This window comes from Phaenicophaeus curvirostris, chromosome 21, assembly GCF_032191515.1.
Source record: "Phaenicophaeus curvirostris isolate KB17595 chromosome 21, BPBGC_Pcur_1.0, whole genome shotgun sequence".
Taxonomy (NCBI): domain Eukaryota; kingdom Metazoa; phylum Chordata; class Aves; order Cuculiformes; family Cuculidae; genus Phaenicophaeus; species Phaenicophaeus curvirostris.
Genome location: NC_091412.1, coordinates 1,422,062 through 1,449,882, shown reverse-complemented (window position 1 = coordinate 1,449,882; position 27,821 = coordinate 1,422,062). Strand labels below are relative to the sequence as shown.

At 44.8% G+C, this 27,821-nt stretch overlaps 1 protein-coding gene across 2 annotated transcripts; it reads left to right on the top strand.

The window, feature by feature from the left end:
* LOC138729591 (merlin-like) lies at positions 1 to 27,821 on the top strand. 2 transcript variants are annotated; one of them, XM_069873949.1, is made up of 20 exons: positions 1 to 305; positions 722 to 823; positions 3,764 to 4,006; positions 6,919 to 7,036; positions 8,148 to 8,273; positions 8,638 to 8,760; positions 12,960 to 13,043; positions 14,359 to 14,427; positions 14,645 to 14,727; positions 16,272 to 16,347; positions 16,779 to 16,916; positions 19,146 to 19,220; positions 19,668 to 19,781; positions 20,204 to 20,326; positions 20,902 to 21,119; positions 22,279 to 22,381; positions 23,077 to 23,204; positions 23,809 to 23,959; positions 25,173 to 25,382; positions 27,087 to 27,821. In XM_069873949.1, exons 3-20 carry the CDS (start codon positions 3,999 to 4,001, stop codon positions 27,120 to 27,122), a joined length of 1,983 nt encoding a protein of 660 aa, XP_069730050.1. In that variant the 5' UTR covers positions 1 to 305; positions 722 to 823; positions 3,764 to 3,998; the 3' UTR covers positions 27,123 to 27,821. The 2 variants fall into 2 exon arrangements, with proteins under 2 accessions (XP_069730050.1, XP_069730049.1); XM_069873948.1 differs by lacking the exon at positions 722 to 823.

Genomic DNA, 27,821 nt, shown 5'->3' with positions numbered 1-27,821 from the left:
CTTTTAGTGCCTCATTGCTTGGATTACAGTGGAGAGAAGCCGGGAGGAGTCTCTCCAGCAAGGGCAGGAAATGGTTAAGAGCCTTTCGTATCACCTGGGAAAGCAATTCTTTGATTTTTCAGAGGGCGCTAACTTGCTGCAGTTCATAGAAAACAAAGGGAAAGGGATCAAATATAAAACTTGCTGTTGGATTGTATTTTCAGGCAGAACTCCTGAGGGCTGGATGTTGATGTCCGCTGAAAATATGGAATTTTGGATTAAAAAGAATTTTTTCCCTTATCTTCGTTCAGAAAAGCAGTTGTGAGGTAAGTCTTGATTCCAGCTGGTGACTTTAGATAACTTATTAATAGATTGAGAGGTGAGAAAAACCTTTATATTGCTGACCTATTTTAAAGCCGAATTCTTTGTTTAAATTGGTACTTGGGCAGGGAGCACAGGCAGAAATGTGAGTCAACAACTGTAAAAAGCCCACAACGCTTTTCCTGGATTGTCTGCACTCAAATTGCTTGCATTAATTTCTGAACTTAAGAGTAGAAAATCAGAAACAGGGAGAAACAGAATGAATCAGGGGACTTGGTGGTTAAGACCTGCAGTAGATATTTCAGCGACAGGAGGCTTTTCGATTGTGGTGTTGTCTATGTTAATGTACTTTAGCAGTTGATGCTTAAAGCATCTCCTATTGGTGATTCTTAAAGTGCTTCTCAAACTTTGTTTCTTTAAGCCACACTGGTCTCCCAAGGGGTTTGTATTTCCAGCTCCTGGAAGGACTTTGCTGGCTGATGATGCAGTTGCTGACTGTGCGTGCGCTGATCCTTAAGGACAGGTTGCTTTTGGGGGTATAAGAGAGGGGTCTCACTATTGCCATTAATTCCTGGCCCGTCTACAGCTGAGATGAGGGAGGTATCACTTTAAAAAGGTGCTGCTGGCTTTGTGTACGTGCAAAGAGCTGCTTTTTTGCTTGCTGGTGTCTGACCAAGGTGTGATGGGATGCAGTTTTGTGCACAGTTACTGAGAGCAAATGCCATGGGAAGGGAAAGATTTATACCCTGTGCGAGCCCTGCAAACCATCCATTCACCTTGGAAATGCTAACCTGAAAGTGGATTGTACTCTCACTCTTGGGAAGGTTAATTACTGCTGTTTGTTGAGGTATTTCTCTAACGTACTGAATTCTGTTGGATTTATTGAGCTCTTTGGAGGGGAATGCTGATTTAATTTTCTCTCTCTGATTTTCAGTTCATACCATCAGTGGTATCAATGTGTGGGTTATTTCCCATTTTGACAGTGGTGTAAAACGGCTGCTTATTTAGTGGGGATATGGATAAGCATCAGTCCTTGCAAGAGTCACCTTGCCAGTTCTTGCTGCTGTTCCCCATTTCCCTCGCAGCTCCACCTTTTGCTCAGGCTTCTCATTGTCACGAAGGCAAAAAGCTACAATCCCATCGAGCTGGTGGATGTCAGCTCTTTCATCTTGGATATGAACATGCTAAAAGGCAGAGTCAGGACTGTTTAGCTCCTGCAAATTCTATCCCTCGTCACTGTATTTCTGTTCCCCTCATTAAGCAAAACCTTTATTATCTTTCTTTTGGCTTTGATAAGGTGCAGGAGAGGCTGTAGACACTCACAGCTCCTGAACTATCTGTTCCCAGATCCTGGCTGGACAGGAATCTGTTATTACCCCACCCTAATTTGGACTAACGTGTTATTTGGAAAGGTTATGACATGTTCTGATCTATCACGTTTCGCTGCTTCTGGGTCTTGAGTTTAGATCCCTGCAGAAATAAATCACTGGAGCTCAGTGGCAGAAACTGTACCTTGAAACAAGCTGCACATGATTCACAGTTAAAAGTTATTAGTGCGGATGCAGAGAATAGATTGTTTTTGCATTTAAACAAAAGATTGCAAAATCAGATTGCCTCCTTTGGCAAGATTCCTCTTATCTGAAAAAGTTATTTTTCTAAAAACTTGACTGTTAAGTGCTTTTGTTGTTGGTGTCTGACATCCATTTAAGCTATTCAGTGTGGAAATCTTCTCTACTACTTTAACAGTGGTATTGATTAAAATGCAGTTTACATTTCTTGGGAAAATTTGATATTCAAAAATGTCTTTTTGCTGTGATTCAGAATGTACTTTTCCATGGAATAAAAATTCTAGGAAGGAAAAAAAAAAAGCCTTTGGAAACACTGAACAAATTGTATTGTCATTTCAACCAGGTTATACAGAAAAAAAGAATTAACTTCAAAGTCAAAATGAAGAGCTCTGGTGTTTTTGCCATATTTTGAGGAAAATGAGTACATTCTTTGCAGTTGTTCAGTTTTATCTGTTCAGCGTTTTCCATATGAAGCACTTTGAGAATGTTCTGTGCTGGCCCTAACTCCAAGTTCCTGTTTAGTTCAATTGGCCGTTTCAAATTACATATTAAAAATGAGTTATGAAGCCTTTTTCTCCTGTCTTCTGCCACTGGTGTTTCTTCTAGAACTGTAGAAGGGGTTGTTTTCAGTACAGTATAGTAATTTGTTGTTCTCGTGCTTTAACTGCTAGATCCAGTGGCAAAATTATTGACAGTAAATCTGTCATTTTGAAGAAAATTGGACAGGAAAGACCTTTGGAATGTACAGGTTAAAACAAGATTTTGCTCTTAGCTGTGTTGGAGCTTGCAGGTTAGAGATCAAGTAATTACTGGGATAATTGCTGCTCTTTTGGATGCCTTCACAGGATGCTTTCCATGTCAATAGTACTGTGGTTGCATTACACCGACTTCTGTGGTAATTTCTTGGTTTTTAAACATTCCTTTCCCCTCAACTGAAAACATTTTTCGATGTGAAATAGAAAGGACCTATGCTCTGCACAGTAGCGGGCGCTGAGATGGTGCCTAAATTACAGAGGAAACTCTCTGTGGCAAGATCTGCTTTTCACTCTCTGAAAAAAAATATCCCGAGGACCAGGGGTTGCCCTGGAGGTGATGGGGTTTGGGCCCTGGATGTATGTCCTCGAAACCCCTTGGCTTGCACTGGTTCTCGGCAGTGTGATCCCCTCTCCTCCTCTGGTGGAGGCACCAACAGGAAGGGTGCTTTGGGGGTATGTGGTTCCCTGCAGATGCTGCCACACTTCAACTTGTTCAGAAAGATAGCAGTTCAATCTTATGCTTTTCCAGCACTGTAGTATTCATAGAATCATCAGGTTGGAAAAGACCCACCGGGTCATCGAGTCCAACCATTCCCATCAAACACTAACCCATGTCCCTCAGCGCCTCATCCATCCGTCCCTTAAACCCCTCCAGGGAAGGTGACTCAACCCCCTCCCTGGGCAGCCTCTGCCAGTGCCCAATGACCCTTTCCGTGAAAAATTTTTTCCTGATGTGCAGCCTGAACCTCCCCTGGTGGAGCTTGAGGCCATTCCCTCTCGTCCTGTCCCCTGTCACTTGGGAGAAGAGCCCAGCTCCCTCCTCTTCACAATCTCCTTTCAGGGAGTTGTAGAGAGCAATGAGGTCTCCCCTCAGCCTCCTCTTCTCCAGGCTAAACACCCCCAGCTCTCTCAGCCGCTCCTCATAAGGCCTGTTCTCCAGCCCCTTCCCCAGCTTTGTCGCTCTTCTCTGGACTCGCTCCAGAGCCTCAACATCCTTCTTGTGCTTTTAGTAAATTTTTTTCAGCGTGCAAACTAGCTGCAAACTAGCCCCTTTTCCTTATCCTAACCGTTGTGGTCAGGAGCACACATTATGATGTCTCACCCTTCGCAGTACTAACTGGTGCTTTCATTTTACCACAGGTTATTTTCTAGCCCTGGGGTCTCCTTTGGCTTCTCTCTAGCCCATTACCTTCCCTGAAGTGCGTTGCCCCGAACTGAACAAGACTCCAGCAGCAGCTGTACCAGAGCCAACTGGAGGGAAAGGGCTCCTCGACTGGTCACGGTGGTGTCAGGAGGATGAATTTCCTCCAGAGCTTCTCCTCCCCACTCTGAGTTGTCTCAAGTACTTGGTCTCAACTCTGCCACCGAAGCCCGTATGATTTGGTAACAAACTCCTCTCTTCTCTGCTTCAGCTTCCCTGCAATTTGAAAAGCTTCCATATACATTTCACCTCCTATTTAGCTACTTGAACTTTTTGGATGAGTAACTAAGTGGAAAATAATCAGCACGTTTGCCAGCCAATCTAGAGCTCCTTGGGAGCAAAGAAGGAGACAAGATATTTTATAAAATCCTGGAATTCACAGACAAATGGAACGTTTCATTTTAAACTAAAACTTTGTTTTGGAATTCTTAAGGAGAGACTGGAGTTCTGCCATATTGGAATAGTCTTCTAGTGTAGGAAACCAAGAATGCCTCAGTCTCTTCGTGACCTGTAAGTTCATAGATACTAACTAGGTTGTTAATTTTATAAAATAAAATAAAGAAGAAAACTTTACAGGCTGTTGTCCTGTGTTTAGAAATAAACATCCAAGAACCATGTAGTGCAGATTCACGCTATCGTTTAACCCCGACCTTCAACAGTTGGTTGGAATCCATAAAGCCCTTGTGGCTGCAGAAATAGTGCGTCTCATCAGTTTTCTTGATGGCATGCAGTCAGTTGCATTTAGAATAGAAGATTTGGGAAGGGATTTTCTGTACAATTTTGCAAAACAAAATTAATTTCATAAAGATTCCACTTGGAAATCTTCTATTCTAAGTAACTTTCATCATTGAGTTAGTATGCCCAACAGAACGTGGTAAATTCAGCTTAATTTCACTGTATATATTCCTAGTATTTTTATCATTTCACGGAGTTAAGATCTCATGTTCTAAAGAAACTCAGTAACGTAGTTGCTCAAGGAGCTGTAACTGATGGGAAAAGATTGAGTTTGCTTTGATATCATAAAGTTTTGCTGTGTGATGTGGTGTCCTGCTGTGTGTCTTACAAGCGGGACTTCAACTGATGCATTTGCTGCAGGTACAACCATGGTGACCTTTGAGAAAGGGAACTTTGCTTGGATATGTAAAAGAGATGATTAGATGTGATTTTAGGCAGAAATGTTTTGCTGTGAGGGTGGGGAGGCCCTGGCCCAGGTTGCCCAGAGCAGTGGTGGCTGCCCCATCCCTGGAGGGGTTCAAGGCCAGGTTGGATGGGGCTTGGAGCCCCTGATGCAGTGGGAGGTGTCCCTGCCCATGGCAGGGGTGGGACTGGGTGGGCTTTGAGGTCCCTTCCAACCCAAACCATTCCATGATTCTCTCCCTGGTTGTTTCTATCAAGGTGATATTTGTTGCCATTATTCAAAAGCCAGATATTACTTTTATGAAACTGTAAACATTCATCCATTGACTATTTTTCATAGAATCATAGTATAGAATCATAGAATAACTCAGGTTGGAAGAGACCCACCGGATCATCGAGTCCAACCATTCCTATCAAACACTAAACCATGTCCCTCAGCACCTCGTCCACCCGGCCCTTAAACCCCTCCTGGGAAGGTGACGCAACCCCCTCCCTGGGCAGCCTCTGCCAGTGCCCAATGACCCTTTCTGTGAAGAATTTTTTCCTAATGTCCAGCCTAAACCTCCCCTGGCGGAGCTTGAGGCCTTTCCCTCTCGTCCTGTCCCCTGTCACTTGGAAGAAGAGCCCAGCTCCCTCCTCTCCACAATCTCCTTTCAGGGAGTTGGAGAGAGCAATGAGGTCTCCCCTCAGCGTCCTCTTCTCCAGGCTAAACACCCCCAGCTCTCTCAGCCGCTCCTCGTAAGACTTGTTCTCCAACCTCCTCACCAGCTTTGTTGCTCTTCTCTGGACTCGCGTTTTGTCGCGATACACAAGCGATTGTATGGAGCATGAGGGCTGGATTGGAGGTTCCCTATGTCCTCAGCCATAATGAGAGTCAGGCCCCTGGATCTTGCAATGTAAGATCTATATGGAGTTCTTTCTAGCACTGTAGGAACCCAGTGTTTTCCTCAGTCTGAGTAAAGACAGGGGTGACATCTTGGAACAACTTATTTTAAGGAGCAAATTAAATTTGAAGCAGAAATGTATCCTGGGAGGTGGTGAAGTCACCTTCCCTGGAGGAGCTTAAGGGACGGGTGGACGAGGTGCTGAGGGACATGGGTTAGTGTTTGATGGGAATGGTTGGACTCGATGATCCGATGGGTCTTTTCCAACCTGGTGATTCTATGATTCTATAAACTAGATTTTTTTTGTTTTAACATCCTTTTTTATTGGACAGAAAAATGCTTACTTCAAGGTGACTTTATTCTGCACGTTTGTGTGCCCAGGTGGCCAAGAAGGCCAATGGCATCTTGGCTTGTATCAGAAACGGCGTGACCAGCAGGTCCAGGGAGGTTATTCTCCCTCTGTACTCGGCACTGGTGAGACCGCTCCTCGAATACTGTGTTCCGTTCTGGGCCCCTCACCTCAAGAAGGATGTTGAGGCTCTGGAGAGAGTCCAGAGAAGAGCAACAAAGCTGGTGAGGGGGCTGGAGAACAAGAGGAGCGGCTGAGAGAGCTGGGGGTGTTTAGCCTGGAGAAGAGGAGGCTGAGGGGTGACCTCATTGCTCTCTACAACTACCTGAAAGGACATTGTAGAGAGGAGGGTGCTGGCCTCTTCTCCCAAGTGACAGGGGACAGGACAAGAGGGAATGGCCTCAAGCTCCGCCAGGGGAGGTTTAGGCTAGACGTTAGGAAAAAATTCTTTACAGAAAGGGTCATTGGGCACTGGAACAGGCTGCCCAGGGAGGTGGTTGAGTCACCTTCCCTGGAGGTGTTTAAGGCACGGGTGGACGAGGTGCTGAGGGATATGGTTTAGTGTTTGGTAGGAACGGTTGGACTCGGTGATCCGGTGGGTCTTTTCCAACCTGGTTATTCTGTGATTCTGTGATTCTGTGATTTGAACTCACTGACTTTGGAATCTAGCTAAGAAAATTTTATTGAATTTCCAGCCCAAAATGTAATGCATGTTTGGTTTCAGGTGTGGCTATCCTCATAAACTGAAAAATATGTCCATCAGAGGCCTGAAGAAGAAACAACCAAAGACTTTTAAAGTCAAGATTGTAACTGTGGATGCTGAGATGGAGTTCAGCTGTGAGGTAAGAGTCTTCAGCTGAATGCTAGAAAGGAGACTGAACTTTGTTTAAGCAAGACATAAATTTGAGAAGTTCAGATTATTGGTTCGTGGATAGTCTTAAAACTGACCTATTGTTTTTATAAAGAATGGGTTGCTTGGTCTCAGATGCGTTCTTCTGTTAAACAACTGTGACTATTCAAACTTGAAAGCTGTTTCCATGAAGATGATCTGAGGGCTGGAGCACTTCTGCTATGAGGACAGGCTGAGGGTTGGTGTCATTCAGCCTGGAGAAGAGACGGGTCCAGAGAGACCGTAGAGCAGCTTCCAGAGCTGAAAGGGGCTCCAGGAAAGCTGGGGAGGGACTCTGGATCAGTGAGGGCAGGGACAGGATGAGGGGAATGTTTTTGAGCTGCAAGAGGGGAGATTGAGATGAGATCTGAGGAAGAAATGTTTTGCTGTGAGGGTGGGGAGGCCCTGGCCCAGGTTGCCCTGAGCAGTGGTGGCTGCCCCATCCCTGAAGTGTTCAAGGCCAGGTTGGATGGGGCTTGGAGCCCCTGATCCAGTGGGAGGTGTCCCTGCCCATGGAAGGGGTGGGACTGGATGGGCTTTAAGGTCCCTTCCGACCCAAAATGTTCCACGATTCTAAGACAAGCTCTCTTCATTTGAATCCATGTAGCTATAAGGCTTGGCACCACTGAAATAGCCAAGGTCTGTGAAAGATGGATTTGCTTTCATGGTCTGGCGTTTCTACATGGTGTTCTGACACTCCTTCAAATTCCCCTGGCCTTCTCTCAGCCTCTCCAATCTGTATGAACTATCAGATAAGGTTTTTACAAATCTCAGTGAGGCCCTGCTGTGTCTTAGGAAACCAACAGTGCAATCTGCCTTCCTTGTGCTTGTAAAGCGCGTGATGCTGTGGTTAACTGAGGGCAGCTGCTCTGTGGATGATTCTGTGGAGAAGGGGAAGAGGAGGCAGACCACTGTAACCATTGCAACTTTGCTGTAGGCCGCAGTAGGTGTATTCAAATGAAAAGCTAAAGGAGAAGAAAGGCAGGTAGCCTGGTTTCCTTGGCTGAAATGTAGCAAGTTCTTTGACAATGTATATTTTATTTAATTATCTTTTTCTCTTTTAGATGAAGTGGAAGGGAAAGGACTTGTTTGATCTGGTGTGCCGAGCACTTGGTTTAAGGGAGACCTGGTTCTTTGGCTTGCAGTACACAATAAAAGGAATGTGCACCTGGTTAAAGATGGATAAAAAGGTATAGGAAACAAAAAATAGCTGTTTTCTACTTATAGAAAGATTGACTACTTTTAGCTCAGGAGTTAAAGGAACATGTTATATGACAATTTATAATTTTAGTCTTTAAAGCATTATACCAGCTACAGTTTGTTGTGTTATTTAGTCTGATTGCTTCTATCTCATTTGACCTCAAGTATCATACTCTGATCACCGCTACATGCTGGGATTGCTATTAGATTAAAGCTCAGCATTGCCCTTCCTTCTAAATTATGGAAAAGCTACTTAAAGTGGATTATCAGTTGCTTTCTGATTTTCCTCTGGAATATTAGTTTAAGACACTTAGGTACCGGTTTTGCAGCTGATTTTATTTTATCTTTAAACAGGTTTTAGATCAAGAAATCCCCAAAGAAGATCCCATTAGCTTTAATTTTTTGGCTAAATTCTACCCTGAGAAGGTAGAAGAGGAACTATTACAGGAAATTACCCAGCATTTATTCTTCCTGCAGGTGAGGAACAGGGTTTTAGCTATTAATTCCTTCTGTATTTACCTCAGTCCATTTGCATTGTCTTTGATCTTCTTGACAACTGTTGGTCTCAGAATGATTCTGCTGGTTTCAGGTGTATCAGTGTCTCTGCAGCATCTCATTTTTATGAAATACTAACACCTCTCCTGCCTGCTATGTTTTTGCGTCCCGGTAAGCTGAATGTTGGTCATCTTCTGCAGGTTTTTCTTCTCTTGATGGTTTCTCTTACTGTTTGTGCTAGGAATGGGAGGTAAATTGCAGAGACCTGTAGTTTTGTGTAAAATGACTTTTAGGCCTAGCAATTTGGGTGCAAATTCCACTTCTGGATATTCCAGACTTGTTTTGCTCCTATAGCGTGTGTTAAAAAAAATTACCTGCAATGCTGGCAGTGCTTGAAGAACTGCAGGGCTAACTGATCAGTGCTGAGAAGTACGAAATGAAGCCGTCATTTTTATCAGCTTCAGAAGTTATTTTGAGGACAACCACCTGGTCTGCTCTGGCTGCAGCTAAGTTGGATGAAGAGTCTCAGAAGCTCTTTGTCATGGTTGTCTTAGACCTGCAGGCATGACCTCTTGTGTAAGCATTCCCTAATTTAGTTCTTTCAAAACGAAAAGGATTAGAAGAGACCTGTTATTAGATGTTCACACTGCGTGTGGGAGTGACTACACAAACAATTATGTTGGCAGCTGTGAAGCTGGAGAGGAGGGAAGGAATGGTGATAAGCACTTGGTGACAATGGGCTTTTCACCTACATCAGCTGAAGATGGAATGAGGCCTATCCCTGGAACTAAAATTTGTGAGTTCCTAAAAATATTCCAGGTGGTTACTGGGAGATTTTGTTGTGTGCGACTGTAGAAGCACCAGTTGCAAGAAAACAAGAACTTCCTAATGCGTCCTTTTTAGGTCTTCCTTTTGAGTTGTACGGAAAAAATACAGTGGAATTTAATAGCTGAAATACAGGTTTGCTCACCCAGTGAGTTCTGGAAGGAGTGGAGCAGCAGACGTGGCTATGAGACAGCTAAGGGCAGCAAAGCTGGTGAAGGGACTGAAGCACAAGTCTTATGAGAAGTGGCTGAGGGACCTGGGGTTGTTTAGCCTCAAGAGTCTTTTCCAGCCAGACGATTCTATGATTCTGTGACTTGAACAGAAGATTCCCCACAATTTGTGATTCTTTTAAAGACATCCTGGAGGCATCCTTGTGTCTGATAGGCCCTGGATGAGGAGTGCTGTTTGCTTGGTGTGGTGATGGTGTTCTTAAGTGTCCAGTCTTGCACACACCAACTTCTGCCAGTCGCATTAGCCACTTTGAGTTGTCTTCCCTCCCTGGCTGAACTGGGTGCATGCTGCTTGTCCTGGCAGAATAAATCCGCAGCCCTGACAAAAATATTTGTTGGAGATAGTAGAACCCATTTCAGCTCTGCTGTAGGGGCAGCTGCTTGACGGCAGTACCATGCTCAAGAGCAGAGTTGTTAGCTCTGTGAGCACAGCTTGGTCTGCACACCATGGTGTTTCTTCCAAATATACAAATTTCTGTGAGATGAAGGCCAGCAAAAGTAATAAAGTTAACCCCACCCTACACATGCCTTGATGCCAGTGTCTTTGCAGAGTTAGCTTTCTTATTTGTTGGTTTTCTTTTGTCACAGAAATTGTTAGGGTTCTCTTATCTCCGTTAAAAAATAGATGAAGGAGCAGATTCTTGGAGTGCAATGCTTTGTTATCAAAATAAAGATGCATCAGCCAGGCAAAGCCATGCTGTGACTCCGTAGCGGCAGCAACAGGCTGTAGCAGTGGGTGGACAGGCACTGAGTTTTGGATGGTTGCTTGTTGATCAGCTGTTTGTTTCAATGTCTGTGGTTAAAGATGATCTGAGGGCTGGAGCACCTCTGCTCTCAGAGGCCAGGCTGAGAGAGTTGAGGTTCTTCAGCCTGGAGAAGAGAAGGCTGTGGGGAGACCTTAGAGCAGCTTCCAGGGCTGAAAGGGGCTCCAGGAAAGCTGGAGCCTGGAGTGATAGGATGAGGGGGGTGGCTTTAAATTGGAAGGGCGAAGATTTAGATTAGACATTGGGAAGAAATTCTTCACAATGAGGGTAGGGAGGCCCTGGCCCAGGTTGCCCAGAGCAGTGGTGGCTGCCCCATCCCTGGAGGGGTTCAAGGCCAGGTTGGATGGGGCTTGGAGCCCCTGATCCAGTGGAAGGGAGTGTAACTGAATGGGCTTTGAGGTCCCTTCCAACCCAACCCATTCTATGATTCTATGAAAACCAGCTTCTCTCCTGCAAGTTCCAGCCCTCTGATGTGCTGCTTTATTAGGGTAGCTTTCAGCAGTACGTGTCTGGGCAAGTAGATTGGGGGTGTGGAATAAATTCAGTCTGTGTCTATCCTTGTCCTAAATAAACACTTGTCCTTGAGGAGGATGTGTTAATGAAGTAATGGGGAAATGCTCTTGTTCCAAGGGTTAATGCACCAAACAGAACTTCATCCAGAACCCTTAACCACTTGGCAATGGGTTTCTTTAGATTGTTTTGGAAAGGAATGAGAGGGGCAGACCTTTTTTCCTAGTCATTTAACCCTGATTTTTTCCCCTTCTTTCTTTTCTCCCTGAACCTGCCTTGACGAGCAGATAGGCAATTAGCAAATTCTTCTCATTCCAAAGTAGAAAAACAAGACTGAAACAAATTTGAACTTGCAGAGTTTCCTGACTATAAGAACTTAAGATCACACCTGGATGCTAATAGGAAAAACATGTATGGACATCTGGATGCCTCCAGATTTCAGCTCTACTGCCTATTCAGACACTCACAGATTAGCGTGGCGTAACAGCTTTCTTCAAAACGTGTGAATAAATGTAAATGACTAAAGATAAATGTTGTATGTTCAAGGATCAGGCAATTTCTTCCTTTGTGAAGGATAACTGAACATCCTTGTAAGAACTGATGAGCAAAAAGAAACCCAGACACTCGTGGGGGATTTATCTTAATCTGTTCTGAATCCTGAGATGTACGATTTGCACGATCGAGTATGAATGCTGGAGCTGTCCCATTTGGAAGAAAAGTCTTTTCATTCTTTCCATTTTAACAGCTTAGAAAGAATTTTCCCTATGCTATAACTCAGGTTTATAAATTGTGCTCACCAGAGACTGAATTTAAAAGAAAGGCTTTCGTGATGGTTCATCTCAATTCGCAGGACTTATGGTGCCGAAGTTGTTTGTAAAGAGAGCTTGGTACTATCTCAAGCAAATTTTCTTTATGGAAATGTTTAAGACTGTGTATTATGCAAGATTTTCTTGATTGATGGGAATGGTTGGACTCGATGATCCAGTGCGTCTTTTCCAACCTAGTGATTCTGCGAATAGTTGGCTAAATACATTACACCTGAGAGGAGGAAACATGAAGATTAATTTGCCCTTCCTTCTTTAGGTTTTCAATTAAAAATTACCCAACTGATTTCAAATCAAGCAACATCTTGAAAACTATTGCACCTCTGATCTTGGTAGCACCATAGATTATTCAAATAAAAAAAATGTTATAGACTCCTTACCATTTATACTGAACTTTTATTTTTAAGACTCTATATTTTTATAGGGTCTGTGCTTAGGCCACTGTAATTGAATAAATCAAATGCTCTATTAGCCAGCTTTCCTTTGTGGGTTCTCCTTCATTCTCTCATTCTGGAAAGCTTGTGAACATACAATTATCAGTCTCTGTTTGTGTCTTTCCTGGGCAATATTTCCTGGACAGCCCCGAGCAATCTGGTCTCATTGGACCTGCTTTGACTCGATGCCCTCCAGAGGTCCCTTCCAATCTGAAGTCTGATGTTTTCTGTCTTATAAGGCTAACTTTTCCAAAGCAGGAAGGAAAAAGAATTGTTTAAAGGGATAAAGTGCAGACAATAAAATTCATGTTGTAGAAGGTGTTCTTTTTCAGAACTCCATACATAAAGGTGGCCAACTGGCATTTCTGTGATCTTAGCATTAAGACACCTTAACTTTCAAAAGGTTTGGCTTTTTTTGTTTGTTTGTTTAGTAAATTTAATGCTAAGCAAAGGCTTCCTGTGTCATTTTATTGTTGCTGTTATTAACTCATAATGGTGATGGTTGATGCCAGGTTATAGTCTGGGCATGTCTAGTTTCATTTCAAGTCCTGACTTTGAGCTCCTTTAACTTGCTCCTTTTTTCCCTTTATTTAGGTTAAGAAACAAATATTGGATGAAGAAATCTATTGTTCTCCAGAAGCAACAGTTTTACTGGCTTCTTATGCTGTTCAGGCCAAGGTTTGTACACAAAAATGCCCTTTTTAATTGATTTTTTTTTCCTTTTTTTAACCAACGCATATACATGGAGATATGTAGAATATACAGTGTTAAAATTCGCTTTTGAAGAAGGTCATCCTGGGAGGTACAGGCACAGCTAGAAAAATAAGCATTAGGTGCCAGCACAGGGGTTTTGATATTAGATGCTATGTTTTCACAATTTAGGGGGTTTCTTTGTACTTAAGGTTTTAATGTCAACTTTCTCCCAGCTAGAATTATTTCCTGTTGTTTTAAATATCATCCATGGTTACAGCAGGTACAGCAGAGCTCCCAACGGAAGGACGTTATGCTTTCCAGTGTCTCTCAGAATATAGTTGACTTCATGCCACCAAGAGGCAAACTGATCCAGTGGCAGGAGATGATCACAATTGCTGAGCAGGGCTGGGTCTCTGCAGCAGCCCAGCACACACGCAGCAGGGAGTTGGGGAGCTTACGCTCCTCAACAGAGCCCGTAGTGCAGAGAAGGGTGTGAAGTCATGGGAGATTCCTTCAAGTCTGCAGTTACTGAGAGCTGCAGGCTTGGACTGAAGCCCAGGGTTATAGGGCCACTTTAGTGGCTGCATTGGAGCCACGTGCATGACACAAAGGCTGGAAGTAACTTCCATGGACAGCTCAGATGAAGCTAGTCTGTTTATTATGTGTTACCCTGCATATGGGGGAACCGAAACAATCTCAAGAGATCACATCAAACTATGCAAACAGCAAGGTCTTTATTTGGCTACACCTTGAGCATTGAGTGCAGTTTGGGCACCACAGGATAGAAAGGATCTAAAGCTGCTGGAGAGTGTCCAGAGGAGGACATGGAGTTTGAAAAGGGTTTGCAGGGAAGAGTGTGAGGAGCAGCTGAAGTCCCTGGGTCTGTTCAGCCTGGAGGAGACTGAGGGGAGACCTCATTGCGCTCTACAGCTTCCTCACACGGGGAGGAGGAGGAGCAGGCGCTGAGCTCTTCTCTCTGGGGACCAAGGAGAGGAGCCGAGGGAATGGCAGGAAGCTGTGCCAGGGGAGGGTTAGCTTGGACATGAGGAGAAGGTTCTTCCCCCAGAGGGTGGTGGAGCCCTGGAACAGCTCCCAGGGAAGCAGTCACGGCACCAGGGCTGACAATATTCCAGAAGTGTTTGACCAGTGCCCTCAACCCCACGGTGTGAATGTTGGGGTGTCTTGTGCAGGGACAGGAGTTGGACTCGATGAACCTTGTGGGTCCTTTCCAACTCAGGACATTCTATGATTCTATGATTCTGCACCTAACACTGAAGTATCTTTTCTTTTCTTGGGACAGTATGGTGACTATGACCCAAATTTTCATGAGCCAGGCTTCCTAGCCCATGATGAACTTCTACCCAAAAGGGTAAGTCTTTATTCTGTATAAAACCAAATCTTTGAATCTACTCTTTGCCACAGAGATATTGCTGTGGGCTTAACTCAGAGCATTAGAAACTGTTTCTACCCTGAACTTGGCAAAATGACCGAGCTGTGAACTGCAGAGCTGTGTTTGTGTTGCTTGGGAGAGGCAGCACATGCATTTCTATCTTCAAAGGCAACCAAACTCCTTCCTTTCTCTGTAGGTCCTCAGGCAGTATCAGCTGACGGCAGAGATGTGGGAAGAAAAGATTACAGCTTGGTATGCTGAGCACAGGGGTATTGCCAGGTATTGAAATAATTTCATTCTTTGGATATCCTGTCTGTTTCAGTAACTGGTAATTTGCTGTCTGCAGTGGAATTTGTTTTTTTGTTGAGCAAGCAAAGAAATACTACTTTCCAAGCTGTGGTATTAACAGGTTAATTTATAACTGAGGATGAAAACTCCCACTTGTCTGGGGTAAAGTGTCTTGTGCAGGGCTCCAAGTGCTTATAAGGTGGACTTGCTTTGAAGTGAACAGAGAAGCCGATGGCCCTTGTGGGGCTGCAGTGAACGGAGAAGCCGATGGCCCTTGCAGAGTTTCACAACCTGACTTATCTAGAATAAGAGTTCTGTATCATCCAGGTCCATGTATGCCAGTAGAGAGGAGCTCCTGCAGAAAGCCTGGGCTGTGTTGCATTTGTAGTTAGTTCTGAGAGATTAGCCTTTTCATTTAAGGCCGTTAGCTCCCTGGAGGTGCTGGTGTGTCTGCCCCAACCTGCCTTGCTGGGGCCATGTCGTGCCAGTCTCTGCCTGTGAACATCGTGGCTCAAGGGGGAGTCAGCGTACTTAGCAAGGAATCGAAACAGGGAAGATGTAGCACCATAGTTCCAGAACTGAGCTTTGTGTTACTCTATGTGGACATTAAGCTGCTTCTAACACGTTCAACGTGCCTGGAATTCAATGAAAGAAGAAGCAGGAGCTGTTAGCCCCCAGGGGCAGCCTTTTCTAATATTCTGGTTCCATTTCTCTTTGGCTGTTCTAGATGCTTCTCTCTACAACTCCCTGAAAGGAGGTTGTGGAGAGGAGGGACCTGGGCTCTTCTCCCAAGTGACAGGGGACAGGACGAGAGGGAATGGCCTCAAGCTCCACCAGGGGAGGTTCAGGCTGGACATCAGGAAAAAAATTTTCACGGAAAGGGTCATTGGGCGCTGGAACAGGCTGCCCAGGGAAGGGGTTGAGTGACATTCCTTGGAGGAGTTTAAGAGACAGGTGGATGAGGTGCTGAGGCACATGGTTTAGTGTTTGATAGGAATGGTTGGACTCGATGATCCAGTGGGTCTTTTCCAACCTGGTGATTCTATGATTGTTTACTGAATGTTTTCCTCAAGACTTACTGATGCCTCACCTTGAACGGAGAAGAACGGTGGGTGGAAAGATTCTCACTATTCTTTGGCATTTGTACAAAGCTCTGTTTAGAATTCGTTCAGGACTTATTTCTCAATGAACTCTTATTTCCTGAAGGAAACTTCCTCATGTCGTGGAAAACAATGGAAGAGTAGGTTTCCAAGACAGAATAATGATGGAGTGGCAAAACTAACACAAGGACAAGACTGGACTTGAGTTTTAATAAAAATTATAGTATACATAATTTAAAATAGGGACAGTTTTACTGTCTTTATTCTGTAGAGATGCTGGTTTTATTATCCTCTTCCTGCTGTTGAGAATAACACAGCAAAATTAAAGGTACAAAGAGCCAGATTGCCTGCTCGTTTCTTAGAGGGAAATATGGAGTCAGCTAGGAGAGAGATTGGAAAGGAATCTCGAAGTATAACCATGGCCTTGTTCCCTAGGGATGAAGCTGAGATGAACTACCTGAAAATTGCCCAAGACTTGGAAATGTACGGTGTCAATTATTTTCCAATTGCTGTAAGTGCTTTATTTTAGCAGTTTTCAATCGCTGTAGGTGGTGGCACTGTCCTAAAATCCTCCAGGGCGTCTGGAACTGGGACTCTTGCTTTTCTCTGCTGATAGCGGGCTGTGCGCTGTCCTGACTTGGGTGATTCGCCTGCTAATTGAGTAGGTGAATAAAACAGTTATGATTAATGTTTAATGACAAGGGTCTTGAGTAGCTCTGAGTATGGAGTAGGAAGATGTAAATTAAAAGCTGGGGCTACTGTAGTCAACTCAGAGGTGGGGGTTTGTTATCTAGCAGTGACCATATTAATAGTATTTTGTGGAAATACTAATTTCCTAAAAATACAGATAAATACTAATGTATTCTAATAAGTTTAGTTCCTGTCTGTGGTTGTTTAATGTCACCATAAATGGGTTTTCCTGGTGTCTATTGTTTTTTTTAGCAAAATAAGAACCATACAGATCTCCTACTTGGAGTTGATGCCAAAGGTATTCACATCTACAGCATTAACAACAGGTTCTCTCCAAACAAGTCGTTTGAGTGGAGTGCTATCAGAAACATTTCCTATAGTGAGAAAGAGGTATGCTGGCTTTGATGTATTTTTCTTTTTACATGGCTATGGGTGTGGGCTGGGATTCTTGGAACAGGCTGAAAGCTGTCTCTGTTTAAATAATTTGGGGGAGAAGGGGAAAATCCTAGGGAGCTTTGTTACAAAACTTTGTTACAAAAAAGAAGAATAAACAGATCTGCCTTTCAAATGTGCTGCGTAACCTTGGTTCCCCTTGGAGCCAAAGGCTTCTCGGAGCTATCTGCCCTCGTAGAGCTCACTGTTCTGGGTCCTTCCCTGCTGCTTGTCCTTTGCAAAACAAGTTTGGTGATCTCTGGAGAAGATAACTATTATAAATGCTGCAGTGAATAGCTTCTGCAGTTATCTCAGCAGGTATTGTATCATCCGTGAAGGCTTAATGCCATTTTCATATGCAGAAACTGTCCTTGTAGCTGAGGTTTGAAGCACTCTGGCAAGAGGAGACATGCAGGGAGATGTACATGGTTTTCTGCCTGATTTCTTCCAGTTCATCGATGCCTGATTTCAGCTCTACCATCGCAATTTCACTGTGATTTCAGAGCCCATTTTTTCCTTGTAGAAAGTGCAGGGAGGAGTCAGTGAAATTTAGTCTCAGTACAAATCATGGACGGCTATGATGGGAACCACTACACTGGTATTGGAATACCTGGAATTTGTCAGGCAAAGGACAGCACAGCCTGTTTTCTGTGCGCCTTGTGAAGGACTCTGAAGATGAGATCTGCTGTCCAGAGTTAGGTGTGTTCACATGATATCAGGCACGGCAACCTGCAGGATGTCTGCCTTCAAAAAATTTTTGGTCCTTGCAGGACATTAAAGTTCTGCTCTGGTCCATGAATAAAGGGCTTTAACTCCCTGCTGTAGAGAAATTGGGGAGCCCTGTATTAAAACTCCACTATATTCAGTGACACTTTCACTGCCCTGCTCCTCACAAGACAACACATTCAATCAGTCGTTACCTGTGGGGTGAAATGAGCTGTAGGACGTTATGATCTTGGTGACTCAGATGGCCTGAAATTACAGATTGCATTGCAAATGGATTATAGGGATAGAGTGGAAGCTAATTGTGAGTCACAGAAAACAGAGGCTAAAGAATGGAGCTGTATTTTGTTATGCAGTCAAATAGAGCACAACATATGAAGTGAAACAGAGTGTGTACTGACCTGGCAGTGGAGAGCCCTTCATGTACCCTGGGAACAGCCCGAGGGATGAAGCTGAAAATGTGAGAAAGCAGGAGCTCCAGGACTGCTATCTGATGGTCAGAATATAGAATGGTTTGAGTTGGAAAGGACTTTAAAGCCCATCCGATCCCACCCCTGCCATGGGCAGTGACACCTCCCACTGGATCAGGGGCTCCAAGCCCCATCCAACCTGGCCTGGAACCCCTCCAGGGATGGGGCAGCCACCACTGCTCTGGGCAACCTGGGCCAGGGCCTCATCACCCTCATCATGAAGAATTTCTTCCCAATGTCTAATCTAAATCTTTCCCCTTTCAATTTAAAGCCATGGTCCCTTGTTCTATGACTCCATGCACTTGTAAAAAGTCCCTCCCCAGCTTTCCTGGAGCCCCTTTCAGCACTGGAAACTGCTCTAAGGTCTCCCCACAGCCTTCTCTTCTCCAGGCTGAACAACCCCAACTCTCTCAGCCTGTCTTCATATGGGAGATGCTCCAGCCCTTGGATCATCTCCATGGCCTCCTCTGGACTTTCTCTGTGTCCTTCCTGTGCCAAGGGCTCCAGAACTGAATGCAAGTCCTTCAGGCCCTCAACATATTCTGTATACACCTGCAATAACTGGCCGTCAGAGAGGTGTTTGACATCTCCCTGACTTTAAGAACACGACTGCTTCTGGGGTTCAGTGATGGAATCTGTTATCCTGATAACTGGTGCTTGTTCCAGTGTCCCTAGCACAGGCTGCGATGCCCAGGTGGGGTCAGTATGAAAGCCACCACCCAAACTGGCTGTAGGATGGGTATGTGGGAGGCTTTATCTTCTAGCTTAGCCTGCTACCTGGAACAGATGAGGAACCTAGGTAACAGCAGCCCTGGTTTGGATTCTTTTGAGCAAAACATTGTTGCATCGCTCTCCACATTAGTGGCATAAATCACTGCTTCCCTGTAGAGAACCGGAGATGGGCTGAAGTTTGCATTAGTATTAATAGTTTCAGCTTTGTTTTTCCTCCTCCTCACTGTTTCCTTTCTTTTTTTTTTTTTTTTTGCTGATATAGTTAACTATTAAACCTCTTGATAAAAAAGCTGAAGTCTTCAAGTTCTTTTCCTCTCAACTCAAAGTGAACAAGTTGGTAAGTGCCATGCTTCCTTTCTTTAAAACTGAGCCTGGTGATATTGACACTATGGTTGGACTGGATGATCTCAGAGGTCTTTTCCAACCTTAACGATCCTGTGACGATTCTATGACTGATATCTGATAAAACCTGCAGAGAGAGGCCAGAGAGCACTGGGTTTCTTGGCCTGGATCTATTGCCTGTTCTTAGTCAGAAAATGGAACCAGAGGGCGATGAAGGACAGAAGGAACCCCTAATCCTATTATAAACTTTTCTAAGCTGTTATGTACCTAGGTATGAGCCTGCCCTGGGTGCTGGTTGTCTTGGAAGGGAAGCAACTGCCAGCACTTGTGCTGTAGTCAGAAATGTCAGCTTCTGTCCTCTGAGGCCAGTGTGTGCCTTTTTGTCCCTCTGGCTGGGGCACAAGTACCTCAAAATCACATTTGCTTTGCTTTTCCTGTCTAGATTTTGCAGTTGTGCATTGGGAACCATGACCTATTTATGAGGAGAAGAAAAGTGGATTCAATAGAGATCCAGCAAATGAAAGCACAAGCCAGGGAAGAAAAAGCTAGAAAAAAGGTAGATTCTTTCTGCTCCTCTGCTGCTGAAAACACTGTTTATTATTCCAGCTGGTGCCCTTGTTGTCCATGCATTGCATCAATATACGTATGGGAGGTGAGAAAGTGCAGCAGGATTGAATGTGGGCACAACTCTAGCGTGATGCAGCATCTGAGGATGCAACGGATGTTTGTGAAACTGAATAGGTGATTGCAGAGATTTGGGGTACAGAACACATCGATCCGAGTGTTCTTCCAGCAGTCTGAAATAACCAGTGCCACCTGTAAGAGGAGTTCAGTGCTGCAAAGTGCAAGCAGCTTCAGCATTGCCTCTCTGGTGAATTTGGGTCTGTTCTTCGTTAGATTCACTTGCTGGGCTGCCTCAGGCCTGGACGAGCTTCTGCTGCAAACCCACAAATGTAGGATTGCTTATTCTATTTCCAGATGGAGAATCAAAGGCTGGCCAGGGAGAAGCAGCTCCGAGAAGAAGCTGAGCGAGCCAAAGAAGAGCTGGAAAGGCGTCTTTTCCAGCTGGAAGATGAAGCCAGGCAGGCCAATGAGGCCCTGGTGAGTAGCACATTAGTCTGAATATTCTTGTGTGTGATTGGCTTTATTGGTTTGGAAGCGTTTCTTACGGCTCCTGTGAGACACTGCAAGACACTAAGAATTACGGCTCAGGCAAGGCTTGGAGGAGTTTCTGACCACTGGTGAAGAGGGCAAGCTGCAATAGCTGGGAAAACTCATCTTCCTTATTCTCCATTAGCCCTCAGCCACTCGCTCCCTGGTTTTGGTTCACAGTGCTTTCTTCAGGTGAAGAGGGAAGAAAGGAAGCAACCGTGGAGCTGAAACTGGAAGAAGGGGGCATGGTGCACTGGCAGCTGAAGGGGCCCACTTCAGTTTTTGGTTGATGTCTTTGTCAAGCTCTAAGAAAATGTCTCCTTGCTTTCTAGAGATGAAAGTCAGGAAGAAAGTTAGGCAGTTCTGGAGCAGAGGAGGAACGCTCTGCAATTATACTATTTTTATTATAAGGATTAATATTTCTATCACTTGATCTTATAGGAACGTATGTCCTCATCCTCGTTGTCTGCAGGCATGATTTTGTAGATGCTGAATGGGGTAACTAAGAAAAATTTTGGTTTTAGCTCCGATCCCAGGAAGCGGCAGAGTTGCTGGCTGAGAAAGCCCAGATCGCTGAAGAAGAGGCAAAATTGCTGGCCCAGAATGCTGCAGAAGCTGAGCAAGAGCGACAGAGGCTGGAAATCACAGCTCTGAAAACCAAGGAGGAGAAACGCCTGATGGAGCAAAAGATGCGGGAGGCAGAGCTGATAGCAGTGAAGCTGGTGAAGGAGTCTGACCGGAGGTTACATTTACTTGAGTGGGGTAGCATGGTCTCTACTGGGATGCCTGGGTGGAGAGATAGTGCTGCTTTTCTCAGACTGAAATGTGTGAGAGAGGGATTGATTCCGAGGCAACACTTCAGAGTGATTAAGCCTTCTTGTGTCTTGTTTGTTCTACCTGGTACCACTGGTTGTGGTGGAGGTCAAGAAGTTTACAGAAGATCGTATGCAAGACTGTAGAGATGTTTAGCATTAAACATCCAAAATGTAGAAGGATTTTTGATTTAGTGTTGTCAAAAGAGCACTGGCTACCTCATTATCTAAATGTACCAGTCTGTATACCCCGAGAGTCAAGAGGTTGTTTTCATTGATTAGTACCAAGTGATTGTCTTTTGTATCCCTTTCAGATCTTTAAATGTAAACCAGGTAGAATCATAGAATGGTTTTAGTTGGAAAAGACCTTGAAGGTCATCGAGTCCAACTATCAGTCTAGCCCTGCTGTCTGCTGCTAGTCCACATCCATAAGTACATAATCTACTAGTCTTTTAAACACCTCCAGGGATGGTGACTCAACTACCTCCCTGGGCAGCTTGTTCCAATGCTTGACAACCCTTTCAGTAAAGAAATTCCTCCTAATATCCTACTTAAATCTCCCCTGGCACATCTTGAGGCCATAGGTAAACTCATGTAGAATACAAAACCACTCTTAAGTATTTTCATGTTCCATAACACTGTGCTGCCTGAAGATTCAGGACAGACCAGTGTTGACAGAGGACATTTAACTTTGCTATTAAGGGCCTTCTACTTGTTTTAGGGTTCCACCAAAAAAAACAGCTTGCCAAAATCAAGAGCAGATATGTTGCACCTCTTCCCACCTCAGGGAGGATCTCTAACAGCCTGGAGGATCTGTATCAGCAGGTGATAATTAAGCCCATGGAAATCAGGAGTAGGAAATACATGTCACTTCATCTAGTTTGTGCAGGATTGTCCTTGAAAGTGTGTGTGATACTACATCCAGTTAATTGTCCACATGGCCATCCTACCAGAATTGTCTTTGAGTGAAGGAATCACAGTGATGGATCTTGTTCTTTGGAAGTCAGCAAGGTGCACAGCTCTGAAATCCATGTGTTGCTTTATAACGGAAACCATCAACCATTCTCATCAGGATATTTGTCTTAACAGAGCCAAGGAAGCAGAGCATCTGAAACAAGATCTGCATGAAGCCAGAGAGGCTGAACGGAAAGCGAAGCAGAAACTCTTGGACATAACCAGGCTTAATTATCCCGTAAGTTTCTGCCCTACTGGGCACAACTTTATCTTCAGAGACAGTCAGATGTTGATTGCATTTTTATAGCCCCCATCAAGCTGAGTAGTGGCATGTCTGCATCCACCTGGGATGAACACCTATAGGACCAACAGGCTAGGATGGAGGTTGTATTTGTCCACGGCAGAGAGTCAGAATAAGAAAAGCAAGATGAAAGTTCAAACTGGGACTGGTATTGGGAGTTTGGGAGCAATGATTGACTTGCTTGCATTCCTGCCTAATACAGACTCTGTGTGATCTCAGTCAGGTGGAGGTGGTTGTAGCGAGCCAGCTGTGTTGTCCCGGCATGTGAATTGCCCGTAAGTGTCTTTAGACAAAGCAGATGAAGTTGTCTTCAGTAAAGAGGCAGTACTAGGGCTGTGTGCCCTGACTCCTGCTCCAGTCTTGTTGAGAAAGGGTTTCCAGTCTCTGCTGAAATAGATAGGGATGTTGCAGCTACGATACTTCTTTTTCCTTAGATCTGTGGGTTGTGACCTTCAGCAGTTCATCTGGGGCCACTCAGATCGAGGGGAAGGGCTGCAGGATCATTTGCGTGTCTCAAAATCCATGGGTAACTTATGAAGTGGCTCAGAGTGGCACTCTTGCACAAGCTGGGGAGATGAAGCCATGGTCAAACAATCAGATCTTGATGACAGTGCTTGTGTTGCCTCTTTCAGCACATGATCAAGTACCCGCAATATTCACCAACTGACACCGGAGAGGCCAACTTTGACAAAGGATCCGTAAAGCTGGATTTGAAGGACATAGACCTCAGGAGACTGTCCTTTGAAATAGAGAAAGAGAGGTATCAGTATGCTTTTGGTGTAAATAAATAAGAATGTGAGACATGGGAAGTACAGAAAGGAAGAAACCAAAAACAATCTGGGAATCACAGTTCATCATTTTAACAACTCAGGATGGCCTCCTACTTGTACATGTGGCCAGAGTCCTATTACTGAGCTGGTGCAGACTATCTCTGTGTAAGACTAGCTATTTACACAGTGAAAGAGGGTTCTGGTGGCACCAAACCATGACAAATCCAGAACCTTTCTGTCTTGGAGAGCATTATGTCAGGGGCAAAGTACTTCTCAGTAAGGAATGTTAGAGGACAGAAGCTTCCCTCTAGTGTTGAAGAACGATATTTCTCTGCTCTCACACATTCAGCAGCTTTTCCTCTCTTGGTTTTCAAGTGTTTGGTAAAACGTTATTAAGTGTGTGAATGCTGAAGGGTGCAAACAAACCCTCTTCTCCCCGGGTCAGGATAGTACATCTGACATGTGCCAGACTTCATTTTCCCTATCAAAACCCCAAAATGAAGCAAAGAACTTCCTCTCGCCCTCTTCTACATCCCCCTGTTTCTGAGCTCCGTCATACCAATTAACTTTTTGTCTCCAATGTGTGGACTGCAGGCTAGACTACTTAGAAAAGAGCAGAAAATTCGAAGACAGGCTCCAAGAGCTGAAGTCTGAAATTCATGCTTTGAAACTAGAAGAAAAACAATCTGGGCTTTACTGCCATTGGAACGAAGTACTGGGATCATTGGATCGCTCCTTAGCAAATGTATGTACCCTTTAGACCTGCCACTCTTTTTCCTCATGAGCCATGAAAGAAAGCATAGAACCATCAAGTGTTCTGAGTTGGAAGGCACCCACGAGGACCATCGAGTCCGACTCCTGTCCCTGCACAGGACACCCCAACATTCACACCGTGGGGCTGAGGGCCTTGGCCAAACACTTCTGGAATATTGTCAGCCCTGGTGCTGTGACTGCTTCCCTGGGAGCTGTTCCAGGGCTCCACCACCCTCTGGGGGAAGAACCTTCTCCTCATGTCCAATCTAACCCTCCCCTGGCACAGCTTCCTGCCATTCCCTCGGCTCCTCTCCTTGGTCCCCAGAGAGAAGAGCTCAGCGCCTGCTCCTCCTCCTTCCCGTGTGAGGAAGCTGCAGAGCGCGATGAAGTCTCCCCTCAGTCTCCTCCAGGCTGAAGAGACCCAGGGACTTCAGCTGCTCCTCACACTCTTCCCTGCAAACCCTTTTCAAACTCCATGTCCTCCTCTGGACGCTCTCCAGCAGCTTTAGATCCTTTCTATCCTGTGGTGCCCAAAGTGCCCCCAGTGCTCAAGGTGGCGCTGCCCCAGAACAGTGTGGGTGTGCCAAAGGTAGCTGCTGTATTTCAGTTCCAAGCACCTACTTTTTTCACTCTTGAGAGTAAAACATTAATAATATGAACACAGACAAGGAAAATCCATGTCAACCCAAAATCTAAGTTGTTTTTCCTGGGTGGGACTCCAATACTAGAAGCCAAAAAGGATCCTCCTATTGTACAGATTATGAAATTGCATGAAGGGTTTAAGGTCTTGGAGCAAATTGAATTGTTGTAACTTAATATATTTAAATATGGTTCCTCATAGCTTGCATCATATTCTCATTCATGTGCTTTGTGGTTGCTAGAAGTCATAAGTCTTGGTGTATTTCTTTTTAAGACAAAGAGGAACTGAAGCCAAATTTTGTTGTAAATTCTTGTTATTTCTATAAAATGCTCCAGGCTTTTCCACAACCAGTGCAAGAATAGGGCTGGCTTTGTCTTTCCAGGTTGTTCCAGATGTAGCAAAAATGGCCCTGGGTCAGTGGTTTTAGAGAAAGGGAAGGGAGGCTTGAAAAATTATGAGGGAAGATGGCCTTTGTTTTCTAACTACACATCTGATGTTCCTTTTGGCTTAATGAGTGTTGATATACAGAGGGCATTAAATTTCCATATGTTCTTTTCTTTTAAAGACTCCATCGTGGATGAAAGCCTTTGAAACTGGAGATTCATTGGATATAAATCTTCAAAGACCTTTCCCTGCTTACTCATTAAATACTACAAGCAGCTGGCCTTGTACCAACAAAATTCAACACACAGCATCAGCGGAGAAGTCATCACTGCAAGGAAATTCCTTGGTTGCCAACAGTGTGGGCACAGGAAGCAGAAAACAGATCATAACGGTAATCAAATTTGTAAGCAATTTCCCAAATCACAGAATCATAGAATCACCAGGTTGGAAAAGACCCACCAGATAATCGAGTCCAACCATTCCCATCAATCACTAAACCGTGTCCCTCAGCGCCTCGTCCACTCGTCCCTTAAACCCCTCCAGGGAAGGTGACTCAACCCCCTCCCTGGGCAGCCTGCCAGTGCCCAATGACCCTTTCCATGAAAAATTTTTTCCTAATGTTCAGCCTAAACCTACCCTGGTGCAACTTGAGGCCATTCCCTCTCATCCTGTCCCCTGTCACTTGGAAGAAGAGCCCAGCTCCCTCCTCTCCACAACCTCCTTTCTGGGAGTTGGAGAGAGTAATGAGGTCTCCCCTCAGCCTCCTCCAGGCTAAACACCCCCAGCTCTCTCAGCCGTTCCTCATAAGGCCTGTTCTCCAGCCCCTTCACCAGCTTCGTTGCTCTTATCTGGTCTCACTCCAGAGCCTCAACATCCTTCTTGTGGTGAGGGACCCAGAACTGAACACAGGATTCGAGGAGCGGTCTCACCAGGGCCAAGTCCAGAGGGAGAAGAACCTCCCTGGCCCTGCTGGCCATGCCGTTTCTGATCCAAGCCAAGATGCCATTGGCCTTCTTGGCCACCTGGGCCACTGCTGGCTCATGTTCAGTTGCTGTCAACCAACACCCCCAGTTCTTTCTCCTCCAGGCAGCTACTGCCTGTTGACTGAGATCTTAGAGTTCAGAGAGGTAAAGAAGAGCTGGCATTAGGGACCTCTTTTGTCTAGCTCTGTCCTGGCCTCTCAAATGACGAGTAGGGGCAGGGCTGTTGGAGGAGACCCTGCGTTGATGCACCTTTCGGGAGAGCTTGTGATTGAGGCCACTTGGTTTTGCTCATTTATGATCTAAGCTGGAATGCAAAGTTGTAAGCCTTGGCCACTGGAATGGAGGTGCCCACGTGCAGCAGGAGGATCTGTGTTACATTTTACTTTTATCAACCAGGCTTGGAAATGAAAATGTGCTCCGAGGTATAGAGAGCTTCGAACATACTGTGCCTGTCTTCTGGTATTAAGGAGTAGAGAATAAGATACCCTTAAATGCTTAGGCTTCCAACAGTTCAGTTCTCTTCCAATGTGTTCCCTATCAGAGAGTCCTGAAGAGGTAATGAGCTGGGTCTTATAAAAAACAACCTGCTGTTAAGTGTCATTAGAATGGAGAATCTGGTCTGCATTAAAGAACTATAAGGACACGCAGTCTTGAACAGTGGGAAGGAAATCAGCTTTCTGTAGGCAATGCTAATTGTGCAAGGTATTTGAAATAAAGAAAGCTTAATGTATTTGCTGCTGTTTTCTATGAATAAAGCTGCATGTATTATTGTGGAGATTTAGGTTGGGTATTAGAAGGAATTTCTTTACTGAAAGGGTTGTCAAGCATTGGAAGGGGCTGCCCAGGGAGGTGGTTGAGTCACCACGAGACACCTCTGGAGACACACCTCTGGAGGCATTTCAAAGAAGATGAGTAGGTGTCATACTTGAGGACACGATCTAGTAGTGGACTTAGCAGGGCTCCATTGATGGTTGGACATGATGATCTTAAAGGCCCTTTTGAACTGGAACCATTCTATGGTTCTAAAGAAAGAACCGGACCAAAGGGAGTTGCATTACTTTAAGCAGGGGTTTGCGCTGAAACTAATGCTTTACTGTTTGATTTGCCTGTAGGTTCAGCAGCACGACTCGGATGTGATCTACATTTGAAGCCTCTCGTTTCCTTACCAGACTGGCAGAACCTGGTGATTATCTTTTCGGCTGCTGCAAAATGCACCTATTGAAGGATGGCTGCACAGCTCTGCTGGTGGGCATCGGCAGAAGAGACATGATACCATAGTTTGAGTGGTGCCATTCAGCTTCCAAGCAGATAACGTAGGCTGGGAGCATGGAAACTGCCCATGTAAAATGGCTGGTGTCTTTGGGTACAATGGTAAACATACAAACCCACAGGAGTGTTGTTTACTATTTATGCACTTTTGAAGAAACACTTTATACTTTGCTAAAACTTCTTCCCCTAGATATTTTTACACTGACTTACCAGTACGGTACTGTAATTTTGTAGAAAAGATGCTAGGCAGCAAGTGTCCAGGAGATGTTTGGGATGAGAAAACAAATATACGTGAGCTTGGCCTTCACCTACACAATTGAGTTAGGGTTTTGGCCCTTTCCATGGGACACGACTCCCACAGAGCTGCTCAACTCCCCCTCATCCTGTCACTACATACCCTTGTAAAAAGCCCCTCCCCAGCTTTCTTTTGGCCCCCCTTCAGGTACTGGAAGTTGCTTTAAGGTCTCCATGGAGCCTTCTCTTCTCCAGGCTGAGCAACCCCAACTCTCCCAGTCTGCCATAGCAGAGGGGCTCCAGCCCTCAGATCATCTTCATGGCCTCCTCTGGACCTGTTCCAA